The sequence below is a fragment of the Phacochoerus africanus genome, chromosome 2 (assembly GCF_016906955.1).
Source record: "Phacochoerus africanus isolate WHEZ1 chromosome 2, ROS_Pafr_v1, whole genome shotgun sequence".
Lineage (NCBI taxonomy): Eukaryota > Metazoa > Chordata > Mammalia > Artiodactyla > Suidae > Phacochoerus > Phacochoerus africanus.
Window position 1 is genome coordinate 90,180,335 of NC_062545.1, and position 25,299 is coordinate 90,205,633.

The 25,299-nt window shown below is 41.5% G+C and overlaps 1 protein-coding gene across 6 annotated transcripts in view; it reads right to left on the reverse strand.

Annotated features, from left to right (window-relative positions):
• The window catches only part of SENP6 (SUMO specific peptidase 6), a 137,996-nt gene extending 118,178 nt beyond the window's left edge, over positions 1-19,818 (reverse strand). For 5 of the 6 annotated variants that reach the window (XM_047763707.1, XM_047763697.1, XM_047763690.1 and 2 more), the window contains exon 1: positions 19,622-19,815. In XM_047763707.1, the coding sequence (XP_047619663.1) occupies positions 19,622-19,673 (52 nt within the window). In that variant the 5' untranslated portion in view covers positions 19,674-19,815. Of the gene's footprint in view, positions 1-19,621 lie in introns of all 6 variants that reach the window. The other variant, XM_047763714.1, reaches the window with a different exon arrangement.
• Positions 19,819-25,299: the final 5,481 nt, after the last annotated feature.

Sequence of the window (25,299 nt, forward strand, 5' to 3'; positions counted from 1 at the left end):
TCACAGGCAGAAAAATCAATAAGGACATAACTGAACGTAATAAAACTATCAGTCAGCTGGAGACAATCAACATCTATTGACTACTTCACCCAACAAAAGAAAACATTTTTCTCAAACTCACATAAAACACTCACAAAGACCACATTCTGGGCCATGAAATACACTTTAACAAATTTATGTGACAGAAATCACAAAGTATCTATTCTGGACTATAACACACCATAACAGAATTAAACCAGAAGTCAATAGCAGAAAGATTAACTGGAAAATCCCCAAATACATGGAGATTAAACAATGCACTTCAAAACAACAACTGGGTCAATGAAGAAATCTCAAGATAACAACCATTCTATAAAACACAACTTGCCACGAGTTCCCACCTACTGTGGCAGAGCAGGATCAATGGTGTCTTGGGAGCACTGCGACACAGGTTTGATTCCCTGCACCTGCACAGTGGGTTAAAGATCTGGCATTGCAGCAGCTCGGATCTGACCCCTGTCCCAGGAACTCCACACAAGAGTTGGCCAAAAAAGAAAAAAAACAAAAAACCACAACTTGTCAAATTTGTGAGATGTAGTGAAAGCAGCACTTAAAGGGAAATTTATAGCATTTAATGCATATATTAGAAAAGACCTGTAATAAATCATCTAAGCGTCTATCTTAGGAAACTATAAAAAGCAATTTAAATCTGGAGTAAGCAGAAGAAAGAAATAATAAAAATCAGAGCAGAAATCAATGAAATTAAATAGGAAATCAACCAAAAAAAAAAAAAATCAGAGTTCCTGTCATGGCACAGCGGAAACGAATCTGACTAGGAACCATGAGTTTGCGGGTTTGCTCTCTGGTCTCACTCCGTGGGTTAAGGATCCGGCGTTGCTGGGAGCTGTGGTATAGGTCGGAGACGTGGCTCGGATCTGGTGTTGCTGTGGCTGTGGTGTAGGCAGGTGGCAACAGCTCCAATTAGACCTCTAGCCTCGGAAACTCCATATGCCTCAGATGTGGCCTCAATAAGACAAAAAAAAAAAAAAAAAGAACCCAAAAGCTGGTTTTTTGATAAGACTGATAAAACCAATAAGACTATGCTCAAAAAAAAAGGTGAACAAGAAATTACTTCTATAAGAAATAAGAGAGTATTACTACAAATCCCATGGGCTGGTAATGGATAATAAAGGCATACTATCAACAACTACGTCCATATCTGATAATTCATAAGAAATAAATTGAGTCCTTGAAAGATACAAGTTGCCAAAACAAACAAACAACAGCAACAACAAACCAAGAAGAAACAGACAACCTAAACAGGCCTACTATCTAATAAAGAAATTGAATTATTAATTATTTTCCAAAACAGACACTACCAGAACCAGATGGATTCAATGGTGAATTTTATCAAACATTTAAACAAACTGTATCAATTCTCTACAATCTCTTGCAGAAGACTGAAGTAGAGGGAATACTTCCTAACTTATTTTTCAAAGCCAATATTATCCTAATATCAAAACCAAACAAAGACAGTGTAAGAAAACTACAGTAGTTCCCATTGTGGCTCAATGGGTTAAGAGCCCAACTAGGGAGTTCCCATTGTAGCGCAGCAGAAATTAATCTGACTAGGAACCGTGAGGTTGCAGGTTTGATCCTTGGCCTTGCTGGGTGGGTTAAGGATCTGGAGTTGCCGTGAGCTATGGTGTAGGTCACAGAAGCATCTCGGATCTGGCACTGCTGTGGCTCTGGCGTAGGCTGGCAGCTACAGCTCCGATTAGACTGACCCCTAGTCTGGGAACCTCCACATGCCTCAGGTGTGGTCCTAAAAAGCTAAAAAACAAAACAAAACAAAACATGCCTGACTAGTATTCATGAGGATATGGGTTTGATCCCTGGCCTCACTCAGCAGGTTAAGGAACCCATGTTGCCGCAAGCTGTGGCACAGGCTGAAGGTGTGGCTTAGATCTGGCACTGCTGTGGCTGTGGTGTAGGCTATAAGCTGCAGCAGCTCCAATTCAACCCCTAACCTGGGAACTTCCATTAAAAAAAAAAAAAAAACCCTACAGACCAATATCTCTCATGAACACAGATGCAAAAAATTACCAAACTGAATCCAACAATGCATAAGAAGAATTATACACCATGAAAATGTGTCGCAGCCATGCCAAGGTTGGCTCAACATTAAAAAATCAGTTAATGGGAGTTCCCATCACGGTGCAGTGGAAATGAATCCAACTAGGAACCATGAGGTTGCAGGTTCAATCCCTGGCCTTGCTCAGTCGGTTAAGGATCCCGCCTTGCTGTGAGCTGTGGTGTAGGTCACAGACGCACCTCATATCTGCCATTGCTGTGGCTCTGGTGCAGGCCGGCAGCAACAGCTCCATTTAGACCCCTAGCCTGGAAACCTCCATATGCTGCAAGTACGACTCTTAAAAAAAAAAAAAAAAAGAATATCAGTTAATGTACTCCCTTATATCAGTAAGTTTTTAAAAAATCATATGATCATATCAACAGACGCAGAAAAAGCATTTGATAAAATCCAATTCCTATTCATGATAAAACCACTCAGCAAACTAGGAAAATGGGAACTTCCTTAATAAAGAATATTTACATAAACCTATAGCTAACATTATATATAACAATGAGAAATGGAAGCTTTCCAACTAACCCCTCTCATCACTCCTTTTCAACACTGTACTAGATGTTATAGCAAATTCAATACACAATAAAAGGAAATAAGAGAGATTAGATTGTGAAGAAAAAAAGAAAATCATCTTTGTTTTCAGATGACATGATCATCTCAGTAGAAAATCCAAAAGAATCACTCAAAAACAAACAGGCAAAACTCTCTTGGGGAGTTCCCTGGTGGCCCAGCAGGTTAAGGATCTGGTGTTGTCACTGCTGTGGCACAGGTTCGATCCCTGGCCCAGAAACTTCTGCTTTCCATGGGTGTGGCCAAAACATACTCTCCTCGAACTGATAAGCAAGAATAGAAAGGCTGCAGGACATGCACCCGCATGTTCACTGCAGCACTATTCACAATAGCCAGGACATGGAAACAACCCAAATGTCCATTGACAGATGATTGGATTCGGAAGATGTGGTATATATGCACAATGGAATACTACTCAACCATCAAAAAGAATGACATAATGCCATTTGCAGTAACATGGATGGAACTAGAGAATCTCATACTGAGTAAAATGAGCCAGAAAGACAAAGACAAATACCATATGATATCACTTATAACTGGAATCTAATATCCAGCACAAATGAATATCTCCACAGAAAAGAAAATCATGGACTTGGAGAAAAGACTTGTGGCTGCCTGATGGGAGAGGGAGGGAGTGGGAGGGATCGGGAGCTTGGGCTTATCAGACACAACTTAGAATAGATTTACAAGGAGATCCTGCTGAGTAGCATTGAGAACTATGTCTAGATACTCATGTTGCAACAGAACAAAGGGTGGGGGGAAAAAAATGTAATGTATACATGTAAGGATAACTTGATCCCCTTGCTGTACAGTGGGAAAATAAAATAAAATAAAGTCACTCAAAAAAAAAAAAAAAAAAAAGAAAGGCTGTAGGATATAAGATCAATACAAAATTTAAAAGCTTCTCTATATACCAATATTGAGGAAGTTGAATGTGAAATTAAAAACACAACAACACATACTTGCATTAGTACCCCCAAAACGAAATACCTAGCTATCAAGTTAACAACATATATACAAAATCTATATGACAGAAACGATAAAACTCTTGATGAATAAAATTTTAAAAAAAAGCCTAAATAAATGGAGAGGTATTTCATGTTCACTGACAGGGACTCAGTACTTTCCAGATGTCAGCTCTTCCCAACATTATCTATGATTCAATACAATCACAATCAAAATCTTAGCAAGTTATTTTGTGGATGTTGAGAAATTGACTCTAAAAGTTTAAATAGAGAGGCAAAAGATCAAGAACAGCTACCACAATGTTTAGGAAGAACAAATGTGAGGAGAGACACTACCCATCTTCAAGACTTAAGAAAGCTACAGTGATCAGGTCAGTGTGGTATTGGCAAAAGGACATCTAATCAGTGGAAAAGAATACAGAGCCCAGAATAGACCCACATAAACAGCTAAATGCTTTTGACAATGGAGCAAAGACAACATAATGAAGCAAAAGACAGTATTCTCAAAAAATGGTGCTGAAACAATTGGACATTCACATGCCAAAAAAAAAGAATCTAGACATAGAACTTATATCCCTCATAAGAATTAATTCAAATGGATCACACACTTAAATATAAAACGTAAAACTACAAAACTCAGACATAGGACAAAGTCTAGATGACCCTTAGGTATGGTGATGACTTTTCAGATAAAACGCCAAAGGCATAACCCATGAAAAAAAGAATTGATAAGCTGGAATTCATTAAAATTGAAGACTTTTTTTTTCTTTTTTTTGTCTTTTTAAGTCCACTCCTGCAGCATATGGAGGTTCCCCAGGCTAGGGGTTCAATCAGAGCTGTAGCCACTGGCCTACACCACAGCCACAGCAATGCCAGATCCGAGCCGCCTCTGCAACCTACACCACAGCTCACAGCAACGCCAGATCCTTAACCCACTGAGCAAGGCCAGGCATCGAACCTATGTCCTCAGGGATGCTAGTAGATTCCTTAACCACTGAACCACGACGGGAACGCCAAAATTAAACACTTTTGTTCTGCCGAGAAAATCAAAGAACAAGCCCAAGATTGGGAGAAAACATTTGCCCAAAAACCCTACAACTGATAAAGGACTTTATCCAAAATATACAAAGAACTCTTAAAACTCAATGAGAAAACAACCTGATTAAAAAAAATGGGTCAAAGACCTTAACAGACACCTCACCAGAGATGATATAGACATGGCAAATAAACATATGAAAAAATTATCCACATCACATGTCACCAGGGAAATGCAAATGAAAATAATCAGACACTAACACACACCTATTAAAATAGCCATAATCCAGAATACTGACAGCACCAAATGCTGGTGAGGATGTGGAGCAACAGGAACTCTCACTCACTACTGTACTGGTAAGACTACAAAATAGTACAGTTTGGTAGTTGGTTATGAAATGAAACATACTATTACTACACCATCCAGCAATTGCACTCCTTGAAACTTACCTGCAGAAGTTAAAAACTTCTGTCCACACTAAACCTGCATGCAGATATTCACAACAGCTTTACCACAACTGCCAAAACTTGGAAACAACCAAGATGGTTTTTGTCAGTGGATAAACAAACTGCAGTGCATCTAGACAATGGAATACTATTTGGCACCAAAAAAAAAAAAAAAAAAGGAGCTATTAAGCCATGAAAAGACAAGGAGGAACCTTAAATGACTACTACTAAGTGAGAGAAACCAACCTGAAAAGTCTGCATACTGTATGATTTCAACTAGATGACATTCTGGACAGGCCAAAACTATGGAGACAGTAAAAAAATCAGTAGGTGCCATGGGTAAGGTAAGGCGGAGGAGCTGAAGGATGACCAAGTGGAACAAAAGATTTTTATGGGAGTGAAAATACTCTGTATATACTACGATGATGGATACAGGCCATATACATTTGTGGAAACCCAGAGACTATACCACACAAAGAATGAACCACAATGTAAACCACAGACTCTAAGTGATTATGATATATCAATGTAGGGTTACCAACTACAGCAAATGTACCACTCTGGTGGGAGATGCTGATACCAGTGAAGGCTATACATGTGTGGTGTGGGAAGTATATGGGAAATCTCTGCACCTTCCACTCGAGTTGGCTGTGAACCTAAAACTGCTCCTTAAAAAATCTTCAGGAGTTCCCGTCATGGCGCAGTGGTTAACAAATCCGACTAGGAACCATGAGGTTGCGGGTTCGGTCCCTGCCCTTGCTCAGTGGGTTAACGATCCAGCGTTGCCGTGAGCTGTGGTGTAGGTTGCAGACGCAGCTCGGATCCCATGTTGCTGTGGCTCTGGCGTAGGCTGGTGGCTACAGCTCTGATTGGACCCCTAGCCTGGGAAACTCCATATGCTGAGGGAGCGGCCCAAGAAATAGCAAAAAGACAAAAAATAAATAAATAAAATAAAATAAAATAAAATACTTCTTTAAAAAAAATCTTTAAAAAAATAAGCAAAACTTTCTCATAGTTAGACAAAGTTTCTCTCCCAGTTTTATTGAGATACAACTGACACAGAGCACATACAGTTCAAGGTGTACAGCATAATAACTGGATTTACATATATTATCACATCGTGTTCAGTTAACATCCATCATCTTACATGGATAAAACAGAAAAAGAGAAAGAGAGAAAGGAAGGGAGGGAGGAGAAGGAAGGATGGACAGAAGAAGGAAAAGGAAAGAGAGGGAAGGAAAGGACAAAGTTTTTTCCTTGTGATGAGAACTCTTAGAATTGACTCCTAACAACTTCCAAACATGTCACAGAAGAGTGTTAATTACAGCCATCACTGTGTGCACTACAACCCCAGTACGCACTTAGCCTATAAAACTGGGAAACTTTTGACCACCTTCACCCAAGTCTCCTACTTTCCATGCCCTCCCTCTGGTAAGCACAAATCTGATCTCTTTTTATGAGTGTGTGATGTTTGGTTTCATTTTGGTCTTAAGATTCCACATGTAAGTGGGATCATACGGTTTTCTTACTTCACTAGCATTTTTTATTTCACTTAGACCCTCAGGGTCTATCTATGTTATCACAAATGGCAGGATTTCTTTCCTTTTTATGTCTGAATAATACCTATCTATTTATCTACACACACAAAATCTTTACTCTTAACATCGATAAGTATATAGGAGCACAGATACCTATGCAACAGTGTTTTTGTTTCCTTCAAATACTGGAGCATACTGTAATTCTATTTTTAAGCTTTTGAGGAACCTCCATACTGTTTTCCTTAGTGGCTGTACCAATTTACAATCCCACCAACAGTGCAGAACCTCATTAGCATTTATCATCTCTTGCCTTTTTCATAATAACCATTCCAACAGGCCTGAGGTGGTATCTCATTTCATGGCAGTTTTGATGTGCATTTCCCTAATGATTAGTGATACTGAACACACCTTTTCATGTATCTGTGGGCCACCTATAAGTCTTTTTTGGAAAAATGTCTATTCAAGCCCTTTGCCCTTTTTTTTGTTGTTGGTTTTTTTTTGTTTTTGTTTTTTTAGGGCCACACCTGCAGCATATGGAGGTTCCCAGGTAGGGGTCGAATTGGACCCGTAGCCGCCAGTCTACACCACAGCCACAGCAACGTCAGATCCGAGCTGCATCTGTGACCTACACCACAGCTCACGGCAATGCCGGATCCCTAACCCACTGAGTGAGGTGAGGGATCAAATCCGCATCATCATGGATACTAGTGGGATTCGTTATTGCTGAGCCTCGATGGGAACTCCTGATAAAGAGAAAGAAAACTACTCTGTTTTTTAAATTCTGATCATAAAATGATCCTATGCATTTAAAAAATAAGACAAGTAATAATTTTATAAGATAGATGCTCACTCCATATAACTTTTTTTTGTTTCTAGGGCCACACCAGAGGCACATGGAGGTTCCCAGGCTAGGGGTCCAATCGGAGCTGCCAGTCTACACCACAGACACAGCAACACCAGATCTAAGCTGCATCTGCGACCTATACCACTGCTCAAGCAATGCCGGATCCTTAACCCACTGAGCAAGGCCACCAGATGAAACCCGAATCCTCATGGATGCTAGTCAGATTCGTTTCCACAGAACCATGATGGGAACTGCTGGTCCATATTAATTTAGGGTTTACTATCCAGAATATATTAAAGACAGCAACACTCTAATAGAAAAAAAAATGTGAAAACATGAGCAATTAAGAATAGAGGAAACATACACAAAATAACCTCAAAATACATAAAGAAACTCAAGAGTATTTTGTTTACTCATGCATTGTAAGCACATAGAATAAGGATTAACTCTAGACTGGCACTCAATATTTTTTGAATGTTGAATGAAAAATGAATAATTTTTTAAAATATAGGAATAAAGGTACTCAAACTCAATATAAACCAGAGTATTATAAGTTCAAACCATCATTCTGGCAAAAACCCCATCAGACATTATTAAGTCAATGACATGTATAAATAGGAAAACTTAAAAAATACTAGTGAAACTACTTTGGAAATCAATCTGGCAATACCTAGGTGGAACTGAAATTGCACATGACCCAGTAATTCCACTGCTAACACCCTGGATCAGATGTTGCTGAGGTATGGCCCAGATGAATCTAGCTTGCTGTTTGTTTTTTAGTTTTTTTGTCTTTTGTCTTTTTAGGGCTGTACTCACGGCATATGGAGGTTCCCAGGCTAGGGGTCAAATCAGAGCTGTAGCTGTCAGCCACAGCCACAGTAATGTGTCTGCAACCTGCATCCTTATGGATGCTAGTCAGATTTGTTAACCACTGAGCCACTATGGAACTCCATTTGCTGCTTGTTTTTTAAGGACCATGAGCTAAGAATGGCTTTTACAGTTTTAAATGGCTAGGGAGGAAAAAAAATCAATTACATGAAAATTGTATGAAATTCAAATTTCAGTGTCCATGAAGTTTTATTGGCACACAGCCACTCATTTGCTTATATATTACCTATAACCACCTTCTTGCTAAACTGGCAGCACTGTGTAACAGCAACAGACTGTTCAGACTGCAAAGTATAAGATTATTCACTAACCCTTTACAAAAAGTTTGCTGAGCTCTGCCCTAGAGAAACACACACATATGCACAAGAAACTTTTTAAAAAGTTCATAGTAGCAAGGTGAGACATACTAAGATATTCACGGGAGCAAGGTATATAGTAATAAAAAGTTAGATACAACCTAAATTTCCACAAAAAGAGAAATGCATAAATAAAATGTGGTATATTCATACTATGAAAAAGCACTAGAGCTATTCTTATCAACATTATTTAATTTTTCAAATTATGCTGTAAGAATGAAAAGTTACAGAAGAATACAGTATGACAATTTGTAAAATATTCTAAACATGCAAAACAATTTGTACATAGACACAGGTTCAGAGATATATACTTAAGGAATAAAGTACAAACAAGTGTATAAGAATGGTAACTACTAAATTAAGGATAGTGGGTGGTTACTCCTGGAGAGGAAGCAAGAAGATGGAAAAAAAAGGAAAGGGTTCACCCCAGCTTCAATTGTATTAGTAATGTTTCCTTTAGGCTAGGAAGTAGAACATGACTTTTTGCTATACTGTTCTTTATATTCCACACAGAAGTGAAATATTTCCTAATAATTTTTTAAAACTGTTTTATGATAAAAAAATAGAATTTTTTAAAAAAGATCACTGAGACAGAAATTAATTTCTACAACTTAGAAATATAAAAGCAGTAAAAGAAAATGTAAACCTACTCAATAGTTTGTAATAATTTATATGGGAAAAGGAATAGATATATGTGTATGTATAACTGATTCACACTGCTGTACACCTGGAACTAATACAACATTTTAAGTCAACTATACTTCAATAAAGTTTAAAAAAAAAAAAAGAAAGAAAGAAAAGAAAATGTAAAGAGAGCATTAAATGTAAATGCCAAGAAATCTCAATAAAACAATTTTAGGGAGTTTAGTAACTGACTATTATCCATGAGGATGCAGGTTTCATCCCTGGCTCTGCTTGGTGGGTTAAGGATCCAATGTTGCCATGAGCTGTGGTGTAGGTCAGAGACGAGACATACTTGGCGTGGCTGTGGCTGTGGCATAGGCCAGCAGCTGTAGCTCCAATTCAACTTAAGAACTTCCATAAGCTGAGGGTGCAACCCTAAATAAAAAGACAAAAATAAAATAAAGCAATTTTTGGTGGCTCTTTAGTGCTTTAGTCCTAATCTTTCTAAGATTCTCAAAAGGCGGTCTCTCAGAGCCTAAGCCACCATGTTACAAGTCTGAACACCCTGCTGCAGAGACCATACGAAGAGGTTCTTGGTATAGGGAGAAGGAAGGGCCCAACTTTCCATACCTGCCAGAGTCAGACATTTGGATAAAACAAACTTGGAACCTCCAGACCAGCCAAGCTACCACTGCTGCAGATGCTACATGAAGCAGAAAAATCACACTCGCTGAGGAGATATTCTCAAATTCCTAATCTAAAAAACCTCTATCCTTTATACAGAAGACAGGCTGTCCAATACTACCTGAAGATGGAATCAATAAATATTACTGGGAGTAATATTGCACTTCTCTCTGAGTCACCAAAATCACAACATTCTTAGTCTCAGCTATTGTTCAGTGTTTTCTCAGTTTATCTACTGCTTCCTTCCATTCAGTGGGTTTCTATGGATCTTTGGGCAGGATGCTGCCATTTTGTCCATGGCCAACATCAGGCAGCAGTTTCTTACTGCTGGTGTTGCTAGAAGCTCCCTGCTCTTCTATGGAATGAAAAATACCAAAGTCATGTAGTTGGTTCTATCCCTCACAGAATACACAATCTCTAAAAATACAGTTATCTAAAGCACGCAAAGTTCCAAAGACAGAAAATGAACACCACAAGAATTACTGCAAGAGACAAGTAGCTCCAAATGTTCCTTATGCTCCAAGGAAAGGGGAGAAGACCATCAACATGGCAGGGGGATTCAATATTGAATGAGACGGACCAATGAAACACTTTAATTCTGAAAGTGCAAAAGTGTAATTCAACAAGGAGAAAACCGACGGTTTAATATAGTCAAAGAAGATAAACTTGAAAGACAGTTAAAGCTTGTAAATGGTTAAGACAGAGGAGACTCGGAAGTTGATATTCAACCTTGAGAAGGAAATGCTGATGAAAATTCGGAGACATAACTGCTATAACAGCAAAATTAAATCATTCTTTGATAACATTTCCTGTAATGATAATAGAGAATGGAGACCAACCTGAACTGTGAAAGAAGTTTAAATGCCAAAATATGGAATCCCACCTCATCCAAACAGTGGCAAAGTTTAGGAAACAGAGAAGATATTGGTTTCCATTGGAGACAGAGTCAACAGAGGTCATGTTGGTAAAAAACATGGTGTCTTCATGTCTCCAAGATTTAGTGGTAGATTTATACACAAGAGGTTGTACATGCAGGAAGTTTATGGGTTTGTTTGTTTGTTTTTAAATACAGGAAAAGACAACAAGGTTATTACATAGTCTACAAACAAATCTTGGGATATTTCTAGCTTTTTATATACTGAAAAATGGCTTCAGTCTTTGCAAAAAAGTAAAAAAGTACAATTATTATACACTGGACACAACCATCTGTCCTTTTTTTTTTTTTTTCTCCCTGATCTATTTCAGAGATTGTAATGCAATTAATGTGGGAGGGGGAAAAAAATCCTCATATTCAAAACCAAGCATAAAATGTATGTGAAATAACAACAAAAAAAATCTCCAAAAGCAAGATCAGAATATGTCTTGCTGTCTTACTTTTCAAGCCTGTAGTTTCAGATGGCCTCAAAGCAGTTGGTTAACTTGGGACAAGACAGCATCCACATGTCCTAATTTGCCTAGGATTGTCCCAATTTTAGTACTGAAAGTCTGTATCCTCAGGTCCTAATTTTTGGTGATGGACACAGAAGGCTCTGAGAAGTACAAAACCCTAAGGTAGCCCAAAAACCAGGGGCTCAAAGGACCGTTTTTACTGTCAAATGGATACTGTGTATCTACCTTCTGTACTCACTGTCTTTGTTTTTTTAAGGTGATGTAGGCAACCATAATTTGCAGTTCACAATAATGGATCATCCATTGTTGCATCACTCCAAGTAATGTGACTTAAGTGTACAAATGAAGTAAGTTGTAATTGTGATCAACAGTCTCTGACTTTGTACATTAACTGTTATGTTGTACAAGATAAGATTTTGTATCAAGATAAGATTTAATTTTTATTTTTTTTGGTCTTTTGTCTTTTCAGGGCCACACCCACGGCATATGGAGGTTCCCAGGCTAGGGGTCCAATCGGAGCTGTACCACCGGCCTACACCAGGGCCACAGCAACGCGGGATCCGAGCCGCATCAGCAACCTACACCACAGCTCATGGCAACACCAGATCCTTAACCCACTGAGCAAGGCCAGGGACTGAACCCACAACCTCCTGGTTCATAGTCGGATTCACCAACCACTACACCACAACGGGAACTCCTCCAACACTTAATTTTTAACATAAACAGTGGTGACCATGTTTTCTAAGAGTTTAGGTATGAAAATGAGGAAGATTACAATAACAACTCCAGCAAGACCCAGACATCACTGAATGAACGAAAAGGAAAGAAAAGTTGCTAACATTCTTTCTCTTTTCTTCTTACTTATGCTTACTTGGTTTCATAAATTCTTGAATTAGTCCCGAACCAAAGAAAAGTTAACCAATTACTGTTTATGTTGCTTTTTATATTTTGAAACAAATTACAAATTCTGTGGTCTACACTTTGTTCTGTCTCCCTTTAACTTCCTAAACTGTTCAGAAACTAGAAACTTTTGGATCTCCTAAGAACTGTCATTTTCAAGTTTAAGAAATGACTTTTTGGAGTGGGTTAAGAATCCAAATGCAGTGGCTCGGGTCAATATAGAGGCACAGATTGACACCCAGCCCGGCGCAGTAGGTTAAAGGATCTGGCATTGCTGCATCTGTGGCATAGGTCACAGCTGTGGCTCAGAGTCTGGCTTTGGAACTTCCATATAGGTGAGGCTATAAAAAAAAAAAAAAAGTTTGTGAAAGCATGAAAAAAAAAAGGGAGTTATGGGAGAGGAAAGACGTCTGTGTGGATTAAAGATGGCTGCAAATTATCTGCTACTATTCCTATTGAATGATGGGTTCTACTCTCCCCACCCTCTTAAGTTCAGGCTGTGGCCTTCTGGCCAACAGAATGTGACAGAAGTGACACTATGTAATTTTTGTGTGTGTGTCTTTTTGCCTTTTCTAGGGCTGCTCCTGCAGCACATAGAGGTTCCCAGACTAGGGGTCGAATCAGAACTGTAGCCACCAGCCTATACCGCAGCCACAGCAATGCGGGATCCGAGCTGCGTCTGTGACCTACACCACAGCTCACAGCAACACTGGATCCTTAACCCACTGAGCAAGGCCAGGGATCAAACCCGCAACCTCATAGTTCCTAGTCGGATTCGTTAACCACTGAGCTACGACAGCAACTCCCGTAATTTTTGAGGTTGAACCTTAAGAGATCTATGGCTTCTGCTTTTGTCCTCATAGAGTGCTACTTCGTCAATAAATGATAATTCCCCATAACTTTCTATTATTTTTTTCCTTCTCTTGTCCAGCCCCCTCCACAAAGTAAGTAAGAAGAATGGAAAAGCAAAGGGATAAAGAAGGGAATGAGGAGCGGGAAGAAGGAAGGAAATGCTGAAGGAGGTCAAGGCTTTAGGACAAGTCCCAAGCTCCAGCTCTGACTGCCTTGTTAATTTGCTCTAGGTCACACGACCCCTCTATACCTCTTGATCTCCTTAGTCAACATACTTTTGCAACTGCAAGAGGAACAATGAACTTTTAGAAATCTAGACATATGGAACACATAACATCATTCTCTCTTTCTAACTATACTAATCTAGAATATCAAGAATATTTAACTAACATCTAGAAAAAGAAAAGGTAGTAAGTTAAAGAAAAACAATAAAAACTAAAATTTAAATAGAGAAGGCAAGCATGAAGAGAAGAAAAGGAAGTTCTTTTTTCTCTATCTGCTTAGAAAATAAACACAATTACACCAACTAACACATAGTGCTTGAAATTATATGCCCAGAACTGTTCTAAGAGTTTACTATTTATTAACCCATTTAATCTTCATGGCAACCTTATGTACAAGGTAACTACAACTACTCTCCTTGTTCTGCAGATATGAAAACACAAACTACCCAAGGCCACACAGCTAGTAAATACAGGGCTAGGCACAAATTCTGTCATTCTGGCTTCTGAGATTATGCTCTCAATGCGTTTCTAGTGAAAACTGCTTCCCTTCCAAGTGAGGGTATGCTCTACTCTTCTACGTGAGAACGTGAAATCAAGAAACAAGCAAAATTTATCAATTCACTGGAATGGAACTAAGAAATAAATAAGGGAAGACACTATGGTGTAGTTTCTAAAAGCAGTATAACCAAAAGAGGAAGGAGCAGGGCTAAACAAAGAACAAGTGATGTATTCCCCTGAGCAGGACAACACTCAAGACCTTGCTCATATTCATGGAATGCCAATCATTCAGGAGAAATGGTGCTTTAGTTCAGGAGATATTGTGAAGTATTTACTGTCCCCAACAAAAGAGACAAAGGGACTAGGTCTGACCTGCATTTATATGTGAAAATAAAGTATGGCTAAGGGGAAAAAGAAAACAATTTTCATTTGGAGACATAAGCAGTTTTGCTGGTACAGAGGACTACACTGAGATAATTTAGATCAGTCTTTTCAATTTAGTGGACAAAGTCCACAGACAGAGATGGGCCAGGAATGAAAAGGAAAACATAGTAGTACACACACACACACACACGAAAGGGAAAGCAAAAAAAAAAATGGGAGAAAATATTAGTGAGGCAATTAGTTGGTAGAAGAAAAAGGTAAAGGGAAGGAAAGCTAGATATGAACAAGTGCAGCTAAAAAGAAAAAGCAGGAGTTCCCGTCGTGGCGCAGTGGTTAACGAATCCGACTAGGAACCATTAGGTCGCGGGTTCGGTCCCTGCCCTTGCTCAGTGGATTAAGGATCCGGCGTTGCCGTGAGCTGTGGTGTAGGTCGCAGACGCGGCTCGGATCCGAGTTGCTGTGGCTCTGGCGTAGGCCGGTGGCTACAGCTCCTATTCGACCCCTAGCATGGGAACCTCCATATGCCCATATGCGGGAGCGGCCCAAAGAAATAGCAAAAAGACAAAAAAAAAAAAAAGAAAGAAAGAAAGAAAAAGCAAATGAGAAAGGAGGTAGATCTGTAAAAAGTACCACAGAGAAAAGAGGGAGAATACCAAAGGAAAGTTTACAAAAATGAGCTAACTACCACCACCTCTGCCCTGCACTGCAAGTCTCCTAACTCATCCCCCACCCCCCGCCCGGCCCGTCCAGAGTGCTCTCCATGTGGTAGTCAATGACCTTTTTTTTTTTGAAACAAACCTGATGTGCTAATTCCAGTCTCATCCTGACCACCCTCCCTGCTAGCACCACACTGCCCTTTTAGTTCTCTAAACACACCACCTGTCCTGCACTGTTTCACCCCTGCCTGGAAGGCTGTCTCCCCAGCTTTCCCTCTCCTATTCACCCTTTGAAACTGCCTGATGAGACCGAATTCTCATTATCACAAATACTTGCCTTTCTGTTCCACTTGACAGTTGTAATTTTACATTTACAAGTGTGATTATTTGATTACTGACTCTCCTAACTGGGCTGGAAATCCCGGGGGGTAGAGGGACCGGACCTTTTTTCTCCCTCATCACTGTGCCTCAGCGTAGTACCTACACCATTACAGTTGCTTAGTAAGTATCTGCTGAATGAATGCACAAAAGAGAAACCTGCCAAACTATCACAAGTAGAAAAGGCATAGAAGACAACCTTAAGTGAAGAGAAGAGAGAGAAACAAGCCAAAGAGAGGAAAGAAAAAACACTATACAAGCTGCAGCCTAATTAAATTGACGCAATTTCAGTGTGATACTATATACCAACAAAATAAAGTACAACAGTAAACGGTAGGCCTCTTTTTCCCTAGTGAAGCCAAAAAAGGAAATGGAATTAGCACTCAACAGTTTATAAGAATGTAAAACATAATTTAGAACATGGATTACAAACAAGTATCTCCAACTTAAAATGGCCAAAGCAGAACTATTTATTTATTCTCATTCCTCTACCCGTCTACTCCAGCTCTGCAAATGGAATTAGCCCCCCAAAACCTCAACCCCAAACCCCAGGAGCCATCTTTGACTCCTCCCTCACTCTGATCCTCGACACACAATGCATCAAGAAGTCCTGTGAGCTCTACACCCAAAAGAACCTTTGGTCAATTCTCTTCTCCATTTTCACTGTCACTATCTTAAACCTGCCCTGGCTATTTCTCAGACTACTACACTATTCCCCTAACTAAAGTCCTGCTTCCACTCTTGCTCTCCTCTAATTCGCCCCATTAATACAGTGGATATTTTTTAAAAGATAAATCATGTCATGACACCCCTCTGTCCTAAATTCTTCAATGACTTCCTATTTCTCAGAATGAAATAAAAATTCATCATCATGCATGATCTGCTGCACTATTTGATATCACTCTCTTCTTTGCTGTATTTCAGCCATCATAACCTTTTCGTTTTTTTTTTTTTTTCTTAAACAAATGCAATCCTGTATCTCCTTGGAACATTTACAGGCATCATATTCTTTGCTGTACTTTAGTCCCACAGTTAAGGTATTACCTTATCACAGGTGTCACCTCCTCAGAAAGGCCCTTCCTGACTTGAACACTAAGTACAACGGCTTTCTCATTTGTCCATTGCTCTGTATATTTCTTTCAGTCTTTATTACACTATTGTCATCTGGTTTATTTCATTCACAGCAAACATGTTCCAGGTGCAGGAAATATGATGGTGAAAAGAGAAAGTCCTGGCTTTCATGGAGCTTATGTTTTAACAGGACTAAAAACCATGAAGACACAAATTCATCACATGAAAAGTAAAACATTTAAAGGGAATACCATGTGTTTATACATATGAGTGTGGCAGCATGGCATTTTAAGTAGGTTGTCAGGTCTGAGCAGACCTAAATAAAGAAAATTATGAGGAAAAAAATGGGATAAGACTGTTCTCAACAGATGAGTTTTTATTTATTTATATTAAGTCCTTCTCACTGAAGTGTACAAATCCTACGAAAAGTAAGGACCCTATCTTAGGCAGTGCTGTATTCACCTTGGTACAGCACCTAGCACAGAGTAGGCAGCTATAAGTATTTGATGAGTAAATAAAAATCTTGTTTTTCAGGAAGTTCTATTGGATAGTAAGAAAAGTATACTATGTAGATGTGAAATAGTAAATCCTAAAGGGTCTATGGGAAAACATTTTGAAAACATATAAACAAGGTAATATAAAATGTATGGCAAGTTACAGTGGAGTGTTTTATCATTGAAAAGTGTAAAAAACCAAAAGAATTAAATATAAAATATTAAACACAAAAATACCAGTACTAAATATTGCATTTATTTATTTATTGCCTTTTAGGTCAGCACCTTCTGCATATGGAAGTTCTCAGGCTAGGGGTCAAATCTCGAATTGGAGCTGCAGCTGCCGGCCTACACCACAGCTACACCAATGCAGACTGTGAGCCCCATCTGCAACTACACCACAGCTCAGGCCAAAGCTGGATCCTTAACCCACTGAGTGAGGCTAGGGAGTGAACCCGAGTCCTCATGTATACAGGTCGGGTTTGTAACCTGCTGAGCCACAACAGGAACTCCCTCCGTTTATTTTGAAAGATTCAGTATAGTCTATGAAAAACTGAAATCCTCCCTCTTCCTTGTGCTCATATTCTAGACAAGGTACCATTCACCTTCTCTGTGAAAATGCTGAAGGAGATGCAGTGAAACTCAAGTTTATCCCCTAGATCAATGCATAGACCCTTAAGTTTGAACTAAAAGCAACAGTTCTAAATTCACATCAGCCTTGTATCTGCTGGCCTTACTTATGCTCTATCCTTTGTACGTAGGTCTAATCAGAGCTTAAACTGTATCAGAAGCCTACAGCCTACCCTACTACAACACAAAAATCATCTGCATACTGACTACAATAAGGTATCTTTTGTGGTTCCCAGGTCAAAACAAAAAAAAATGCAGAGCACTACCTGTAACACAAGCTGCACCACTCTCAGCCTGACAGGTAACTACTCTGCCCAAACTAGAAAGAAGGTAGAAGACAAGAAATATGAAATGAACCCAGAAAAACTTAGAAGCTTTCCACATCTTCTTTATACGAGTCCCATATAAGACTGTCATCGTTTTTACATAGAGAACAGATTTGTGGTTGCCAAGGGGGAGTGGAGTGGGCGAAGGAAGGACTGGGAATTTGGGACTAGCAGATGCAAACTATTATATATAGGATGGATAAAAACAAGATCCTACTATATTCAATATCCTGTGATAAACCATAATGGAAATGGAAAAGGAAAAAGTCCTTCATGGTTTTAACAGGACTAAAAACCATGAAGACACAAATTCATCACATGAAAAGTAAAACATTTAAAGGGAATACCATGTGTTTATACATATGAGTGTGGCAGCATGGCATTTTAAGTAGGTTGTCAGGTCTGAGCAGACCTAAATAAAAGTCCTTCATGGTTTTTAGTCCTGATAAACCATAATGGAAATGGAAAAGGAAAAAGAACATATACGTGTATAACTAGATCACTTTGCTATACAGCACAAATCAGCACAACACTGTAAATCAACTACTTTTTTAATTAAAAAAAAACCCTTATTTTAAAATAAAGGCCGGGTTGCATACCAAAGTAAAATTTCCTTTGCTCTTCTAATACTCAAGAAAGAATTAAGAAAATTAAGATTTCTTTTCCCATTCACCTCTATTAGTACCTATTTGTTCATCAGACTCATACTGAGTACCCACTGTGCTGCAGGCACAGTTAAAAATTTAACATAGAATACTCATTCTTCAACACCCTCTTAGAGGTACTGGGACCACAGATAAGTTGTACCTTCTCAATTCAGAATTGTCTCTAATTAGTTATTTTTAAAGAATTGCTTATACTCCATATGAAAATCATCTTTGCAAAATGACCCAGAGTAATCTTTTTTTAACAATCACTGCACAGTGGATAGACCCACTCTCCTGAATGTATTTATAAACCCAATTACCAGCATGAACAGCGAACCCAGAGTCAAATTAAGCGAAGAACAGTAGAGTTCCTGATCCACAACTACGATGAATTTCACTGTATTTGGAGGGTACTGACCTAGGTAGGCCAAGAGTCAACATTGCTACCCATTCCCTCCATTCCAACAATAACAGGGAGCTTTTCCTAAGAATGGCTTAGTCCGTGTGCAGCAAATGTTTAACTTTTCCTCACGAGTGAAATAAAATGGAACCACGCAAACTCTGTTTGCTGGGGTCACTGTCCCCAAATTGACACTGTGAAGCCCGTTCTCTTTTTCGCTGCTGAATTATTTTATCAAATACGTTCAGCAAAACACGTTTCGTGAGATTAGCAGACAGGGCCAGGCCTGCAAAAAGGAAGCCCAACGCTCTGAGGACAGAAGAACCAGGAAAACCACCGCCGCCCCCCCCAACTCAGACAGGCCCCCGACTTGACCCAACCTAAGCAACTGCAAACTTTTCACGGATCCGGACAAGACCCGCTTCCAATCTGCTCTCGGTCTCAGGCCGCCACAGAAAACCCCAGACTTTCCGGGGACCCGGCTGCGCGCCGCCAAGGCCCCTGTCCTCCGCAGTCCCTCGGCCTCCCCGCTCCCCCGGCCCAGAGGCCTCGAACCTGGGGCGCTCGCCGCTCCCCGCCCCCGGCCCCTGTGCCACCCCCGGCCCCACCCGGCGGCCTAACCGAAGCTCCGGGCATCGTGGCCACGGTTCCCCGTACTTCCCCACCCCCACTACACCGGGGCAGACAGAGCGGTACCTTCCAGAAAAGTGATCTCCCCGGTGCTGCCGTCGCTCTTGCCCGCCGCCATCTTCCTCCTCCCACGCCGCCGCCGCCTCAGTCCATGGCCCAGCCCGCCGCCGCGCTCGCAGGGTCGCGGGCCCGCGCCGCAGGGAGGGAGCCGCCGCAGGGCTGCGGGCCTGGCCCTCGGCCGTCAGGCGGGCGGCGCTGCCCCGGCCGGAGGGCCGCACAGAGGCCGGCGGGCGCTCACGGGCCTCTCCGCGGGCTGGCGGGCGGCGAGGCCCGCGGCCTGCGCTGCTCAGGCCCCTCCCGGAGAACGCGAGCGGCGGCGGCGGCGGCGGCGCTTCCCGGGCCCGGTGCCTCTCGGCCCGCGACTCCCCATCCACCGGCCCCCGCGGCCGCCTGAGACGCCCCCCGGCCTCGGGCCCGCGGGAAGAGGGGCTGAGGGCGAGCAAGTGAACACGCCTCCCCCAGGCCGGGCCGTAAAATGGCCGCGCCGGGGCGGCGAGGGCTCTGCGACCCGCAGGCGCCCCGGGCCCTCTGCTCCCTCTGCAGCCGCCGCCGCCGCCGCTAAGGCCGCCCGCCCACTCCGCCCAGACGCGAATGCATCAGCAGAGGCCTCTGCGACTGGCCGTGCGGGCAGGGGTGGGTCCCCTTTGCCACCGCCTCGCGTCCGTCGCCACAGCAGCTCCGGCCGCCGCCGCCGCCGCCGCCGCCGCTCCTCCCCCACGGGCGCCGCCGCCGCCGCCCGGCTCCCGCGCCGCCCGCCCCGCCCGCCGACCCCAGGAGCCGGGCTCGCTCGCAGGCCGAGCGCGCCGCGGATCCGTATCGAGCCCGCCGCGTGGCGCCTGCCGTCCGCCGCTCGCCGGCTCCTCGCGGCGCGCACTCGGCCACGGCACTTTCCCACTAAATCGGGAGCGACCTGGGGCTCGAGCGCGGCCCCGCCGGGCCGGTGACGCCCTTGGCTCCCTTGGCACCGCGATGGCCTGAGGAAGGTTCTGGGTTCATGGCCCCGAGTGTAAACCGTAGCCGACCGCGGAGAAAAGGTAGCATGAGGCAGTGCTATCACAGGTGTGCAAAGTGATTGCTGATCCTTGTCCATTTTCAAAGAAGAATCCATCGGGGACGATGCTACCCTACCCTTTGGTGACAGTGCTGAAAAAAAAAGTCTTCTGTCGAGACTTCAGAACCCTAAGCAGCCCCCACCAGTCAGGGCTCGGGATTAAGATGACCATGTCATCTTTGCTCTCCTCCTTGGCTCTTTTTGTTTTGTTTTGTTTTTTTAATTATAAAAATACGGCATGTTCAGGAATGAAAATTTGGACAATATAGAAAAGGAAAGAGGTTAGACATCGTCCCACCATCGAAACTCCACTCCTTTCGGTGTGTAGTCCTCTAACCTAATATTTTTCTTAAATTTCTCGCTATCCCTCTTGAAAAAAACAACAATTTATGCTCTATCTCAAGGAAAGTTAAACAGCTAGTAAAATGATAAGAGAAAACCTATGGTTTAGTGCAAACTTTGGTGAATGCAACCAGCGGTTTAGTTGTCCTGATAACCAAAGAATAAGTGGAAAAATTTTTTGTTTAAAACTTCTGTTAAAAATCTCTTCCTAAAATGAAGGAATAGTCTTTCCTGATTGATAAGAGTAATATAGTGAATATAATTTATTATCATTTGCTATTTTTGTGGCTTGAGGATACAGCCTATCCACATCCAGTTGTGATGCTGTATGACATGGAGTCTGTGCCAGTGACAGTGCAATACCAAGGCAGCTGTGGGCGATTAAATTCGTTTGTACAGACTCCAAAATGCAGTTTTGAAAAAGAATCTCTGATTTTAAAATGTATACATGCTGGCTTTGAAAATGGAAGAAGGTACCAGAATCTGTTTTAACAATAGCTTCCGGAGTTCCCATCATGGCGCAGTGGTTAACGAATCTGACTAGGAACCATGAGGTTGCAGGCTGCCCTTGCTCAGTGGGTTAACGATCCGGCGTTGCCGTGAGCTGTGGTGCAGGTCGCAGATGCGGCTCGGATACTGCGTTGCTGTGGCTCTGGCGTAGGCTGGCAGCTACAGCTCCAATTCGACCCCTAGCCTGGGAAACTCCATATGCCGCAGGAGCGGCCCAAAGAAATGGCAAAAAGACAAAAAAAAAAAAAAAAAGCCCAGAAAATATAAACAGCAAAAATTAAAAAAAAAAAAAAAAAAAGCAATAGCTTCCTCTGGAAGCTGGAAAAGGCAAGGAAACATTCTCCCATAGAGCTTCCAGAAAGCAAAACTGCTGCCTGGCTATTATCCCAGTGAGACGGATGTTGGATCCCTGACTTTACGGAATTGTAAGATAATAAATTTCTGTTAAGTTGCTAAAGTCCGCCATTTTATTTTTAAATAGTGTTAAATTCAGGTCATCTTGAGAAAACTCTGTAATTCCAACTTTAAAAGAGAAATATAGATTAAACCAGTGGTTCTCAAATGTTAGCATGCATCCAACTCACCTGAAAAGGCTTGTTAAAATAAAACACATTGATCTACCTCTTTGATTAGAGTTTCTGAGTCAGTGGGTCTGGACTGGGCCTTCAAATTTGCATTCAGCAAACCAAAGTTCCAGAGGATCAAACCTCTGCCACAGCAGTAACCCAAGCCACAGCAGTGACAATGCAGTTTTTAACCACTAGGGCACCAGGGGACTCCAGAATTTGCATTTTTAGCAAGTTCCTAGGTGATCCAGAGGCAGCTGATCAGGGGACCGCACTATGAAAACCTCTAAATTAAAGTCTCTAAATTCCTTTCTAGTTCAGTCGTGCTTGTCTATGAATCAACAATTGCAAGTGAAATTATCAGTTTCTACTATCAGGTATAAGATTATTTTCAGAAATCACTGTTTTTCTATATGAATATGATCAACTAAGATTTGACAGTATCAAATATCCCTTTACCAGGATTCAGGGCCTAGAAAACTTCAGATTTATGACATATCCCTGAAACTTAGATGTGTTTAGTATATTACATATACAAATATATATTTAGTATGCTTACAAATATTTAACTATTAGCCCTTTCTTATATATACATTTTGAAGCTCTAGGATGTTACTGAAAATGCCTTTGGATGTTAGAAATATGACTAATTGGAGTTCCCGTTGTGGCGCAGTGGTTAACGAATCCGACTAGGAACCATGAGGTTGCCAGTTCGGTCCCTGCCCTTGCTCAGTGGGTTAACGATCCGGCGTTGCCGTGAGCTGTTGTGTAGGTTGCAGACATTTCTCGGATCCCGCGTAGGCTGGTGGCTACAGCTCCAATTAGACCCCTAGCCTGGGAACCTCCATATGCCGCAGGAGCGGCCCAAAGAAATGGCAAAAAGACAAAAAAAAAAAAAAGAAAGAAAGAAATATGACTAATTACAAAACCAATTGTCTGAGTTATCCATTCAATTTTTTTTTTTTGGTCTTTTTTCCTTTTAAGGCTCCCCCCGAGGCACATGGAGGTTCCCAGGCTAGGGGTCTGATCAGAGCTACAGCTGCCAGCCTACGCCAGAGCCACAGCAATGCCAGATTCAGGCTGCATCTGCGACCCACATCACAGCTCACAGCAATGCTGGATCCTTAACCCACTGAGCAAGGCCAGGGATCAAACCTGAAACCTCATGGTTCCTAGTCTGATTCGTTTCCTCTGCGCCACAATGGGAGCTCCTATCCATTCAATTTTTATTAAAGGCCTCTCATATCTTCATTGTTTACATTTGGCAAATCCCATTCAAGTATTAGCTAACCTGTTTTTTTTTGTTGTTTGTTTTTTTTCTTTTTAGGGCCTCACTTGAGGCATATGGAGGTTCCCAGGCTAGGGGTCAAATCTGAGAATATCAAGAATGCCCCCAGGATTTGTTTGTGTTTGTTTTGGTTTTGGTTTTTGCCCGAGGCATGCAGAATTTCCCAGGCATGAGGAATTTCTCAGGTTAGGCATTGAACTGGGAGCCACAGCAGTGACCAGACCTGATAACAACACTAATCCTTAATTCACTGATGAACCACAAGGGAGCTCCTAGGAATCATTCTTGATCCTTTCTCTCTCTCTCTCTCTTTCTTTTTCAGATTAAATCTGCTTCCTGAATATATCTTGAATATGTACATATTTTTTCCAGTCCCAATGGCCCCACCTTAGTCCTAGCCACTGTCATCTCTTGGCCTTACAGCAGTAATAACTGCTTCAAGCAGGCCATTCCTTAATCTCGCTGCCCCTCCTTTAATCCATTTCCCACACCAAAGCCACAATAATCTTTTTTTAAAAAATACAAATCAGATCAAAACATTTGTGTCTAAAATCGTTCAAAGATTTCCCATTGCTCTTAGGATAAAGTCCTAAATCTTTAATTGATCTACCACACCCTCCCTACATCACTAGCCTCACCTAGTACCATTTTCACCTCATAGTTAAGCTCCAGCCACCTTGTACTTCTTTCAGTTCCTCAAATACTTCATTTTCTTTTCTAATTTAGAGCCTTTAAATGTGTTTTACCCTTCATCTGCAATACACTTTATGTCTTGCACCAGTAGGTTAACAAATATCTTCAGAATGAAAAAACAAATAAACATACCATACTTCAAATTATCTTTCTCAAGGAAACTTCAGAGTTGTACAACCCAGACTCTTTAGACACCTGTCTAATACAATCCCTCCTGAGGTCCAGAGAATGTCTTTGCCCCAACAAACATTGTGGTTGAAATTTAATCCTAAAAAGGATCAGCAATCTAGGTATGATCCTAGGGCTTGGCTTTGAAGATTATGCTGAAATAACTGGAGCCAGGAACTGACAGAAGGAAGAGTTGAGCTGATAGTAGATAGGTAATAACACAGCTTCCTCTCTGTCTATGGCTACAAATTCTTCTTTTGCATCACAGCTGGTGTTTCCTCTATTTTAGCCAGATAGAAAATGCTGTATATAAAACTACTTGAATAGATTGACTCTTATTTTATTCTGGTAGATCGTAATAATTATCAGTAAAATAATAACCCAGTTTTAATTCACATATTTTTTTGAAAATATATCTTTTTATTTTCTTTTATTTAGGGTCACGCCTTGCATATAGAAGTTCCCAGGCTATACATTCTCAGGCTGTCCTTCTGAGTTGGGCTGCCCTAGGGAAGAGCCTCTTGGGTTCTCAGTGACCCAGATAGCTGCTCCAGCCCTCAGGGAGTGATGCACTCCTGAGGAACAGCTGCCCAACACCACCAACCCCCTGCAAGAACCCCACAGCCTAAAAACACCAAAGCAAGCTCTGCCTGACTGAATGAAATCTGCTACCATTGTGGTGTGGACCTCCCAGTCCTGTCTGCCCTCAGGAAGTCTTCCTTTGCTTCAAAGAGACCCTGTTAGCCCCATCAACACTCCAGAAAAGCCACACTGCCTCAAAAAAGACTGACCAACAATGCCAGCCCTCAGGAAAAATTCCACGGCAGTGACAAGGCAAACACTGCCCAGTCACGGAGAGTACAACTCCACCAGGAAAAAGAAAACAACAAGCAAGATGAAGAAGCTGAGAAACCACCCCCAGTCAAACCAACAGGAGAACTCACCTAAAACAGTCAACAATGAAACAGATCTCTGCAGTCTGACAGACCTGGAGTTCAAAAGAGAAATAGTGAAAATACGGAAGAAATTAAGAGAAGATATGAACAGTAATGCAGATACCTTCAGA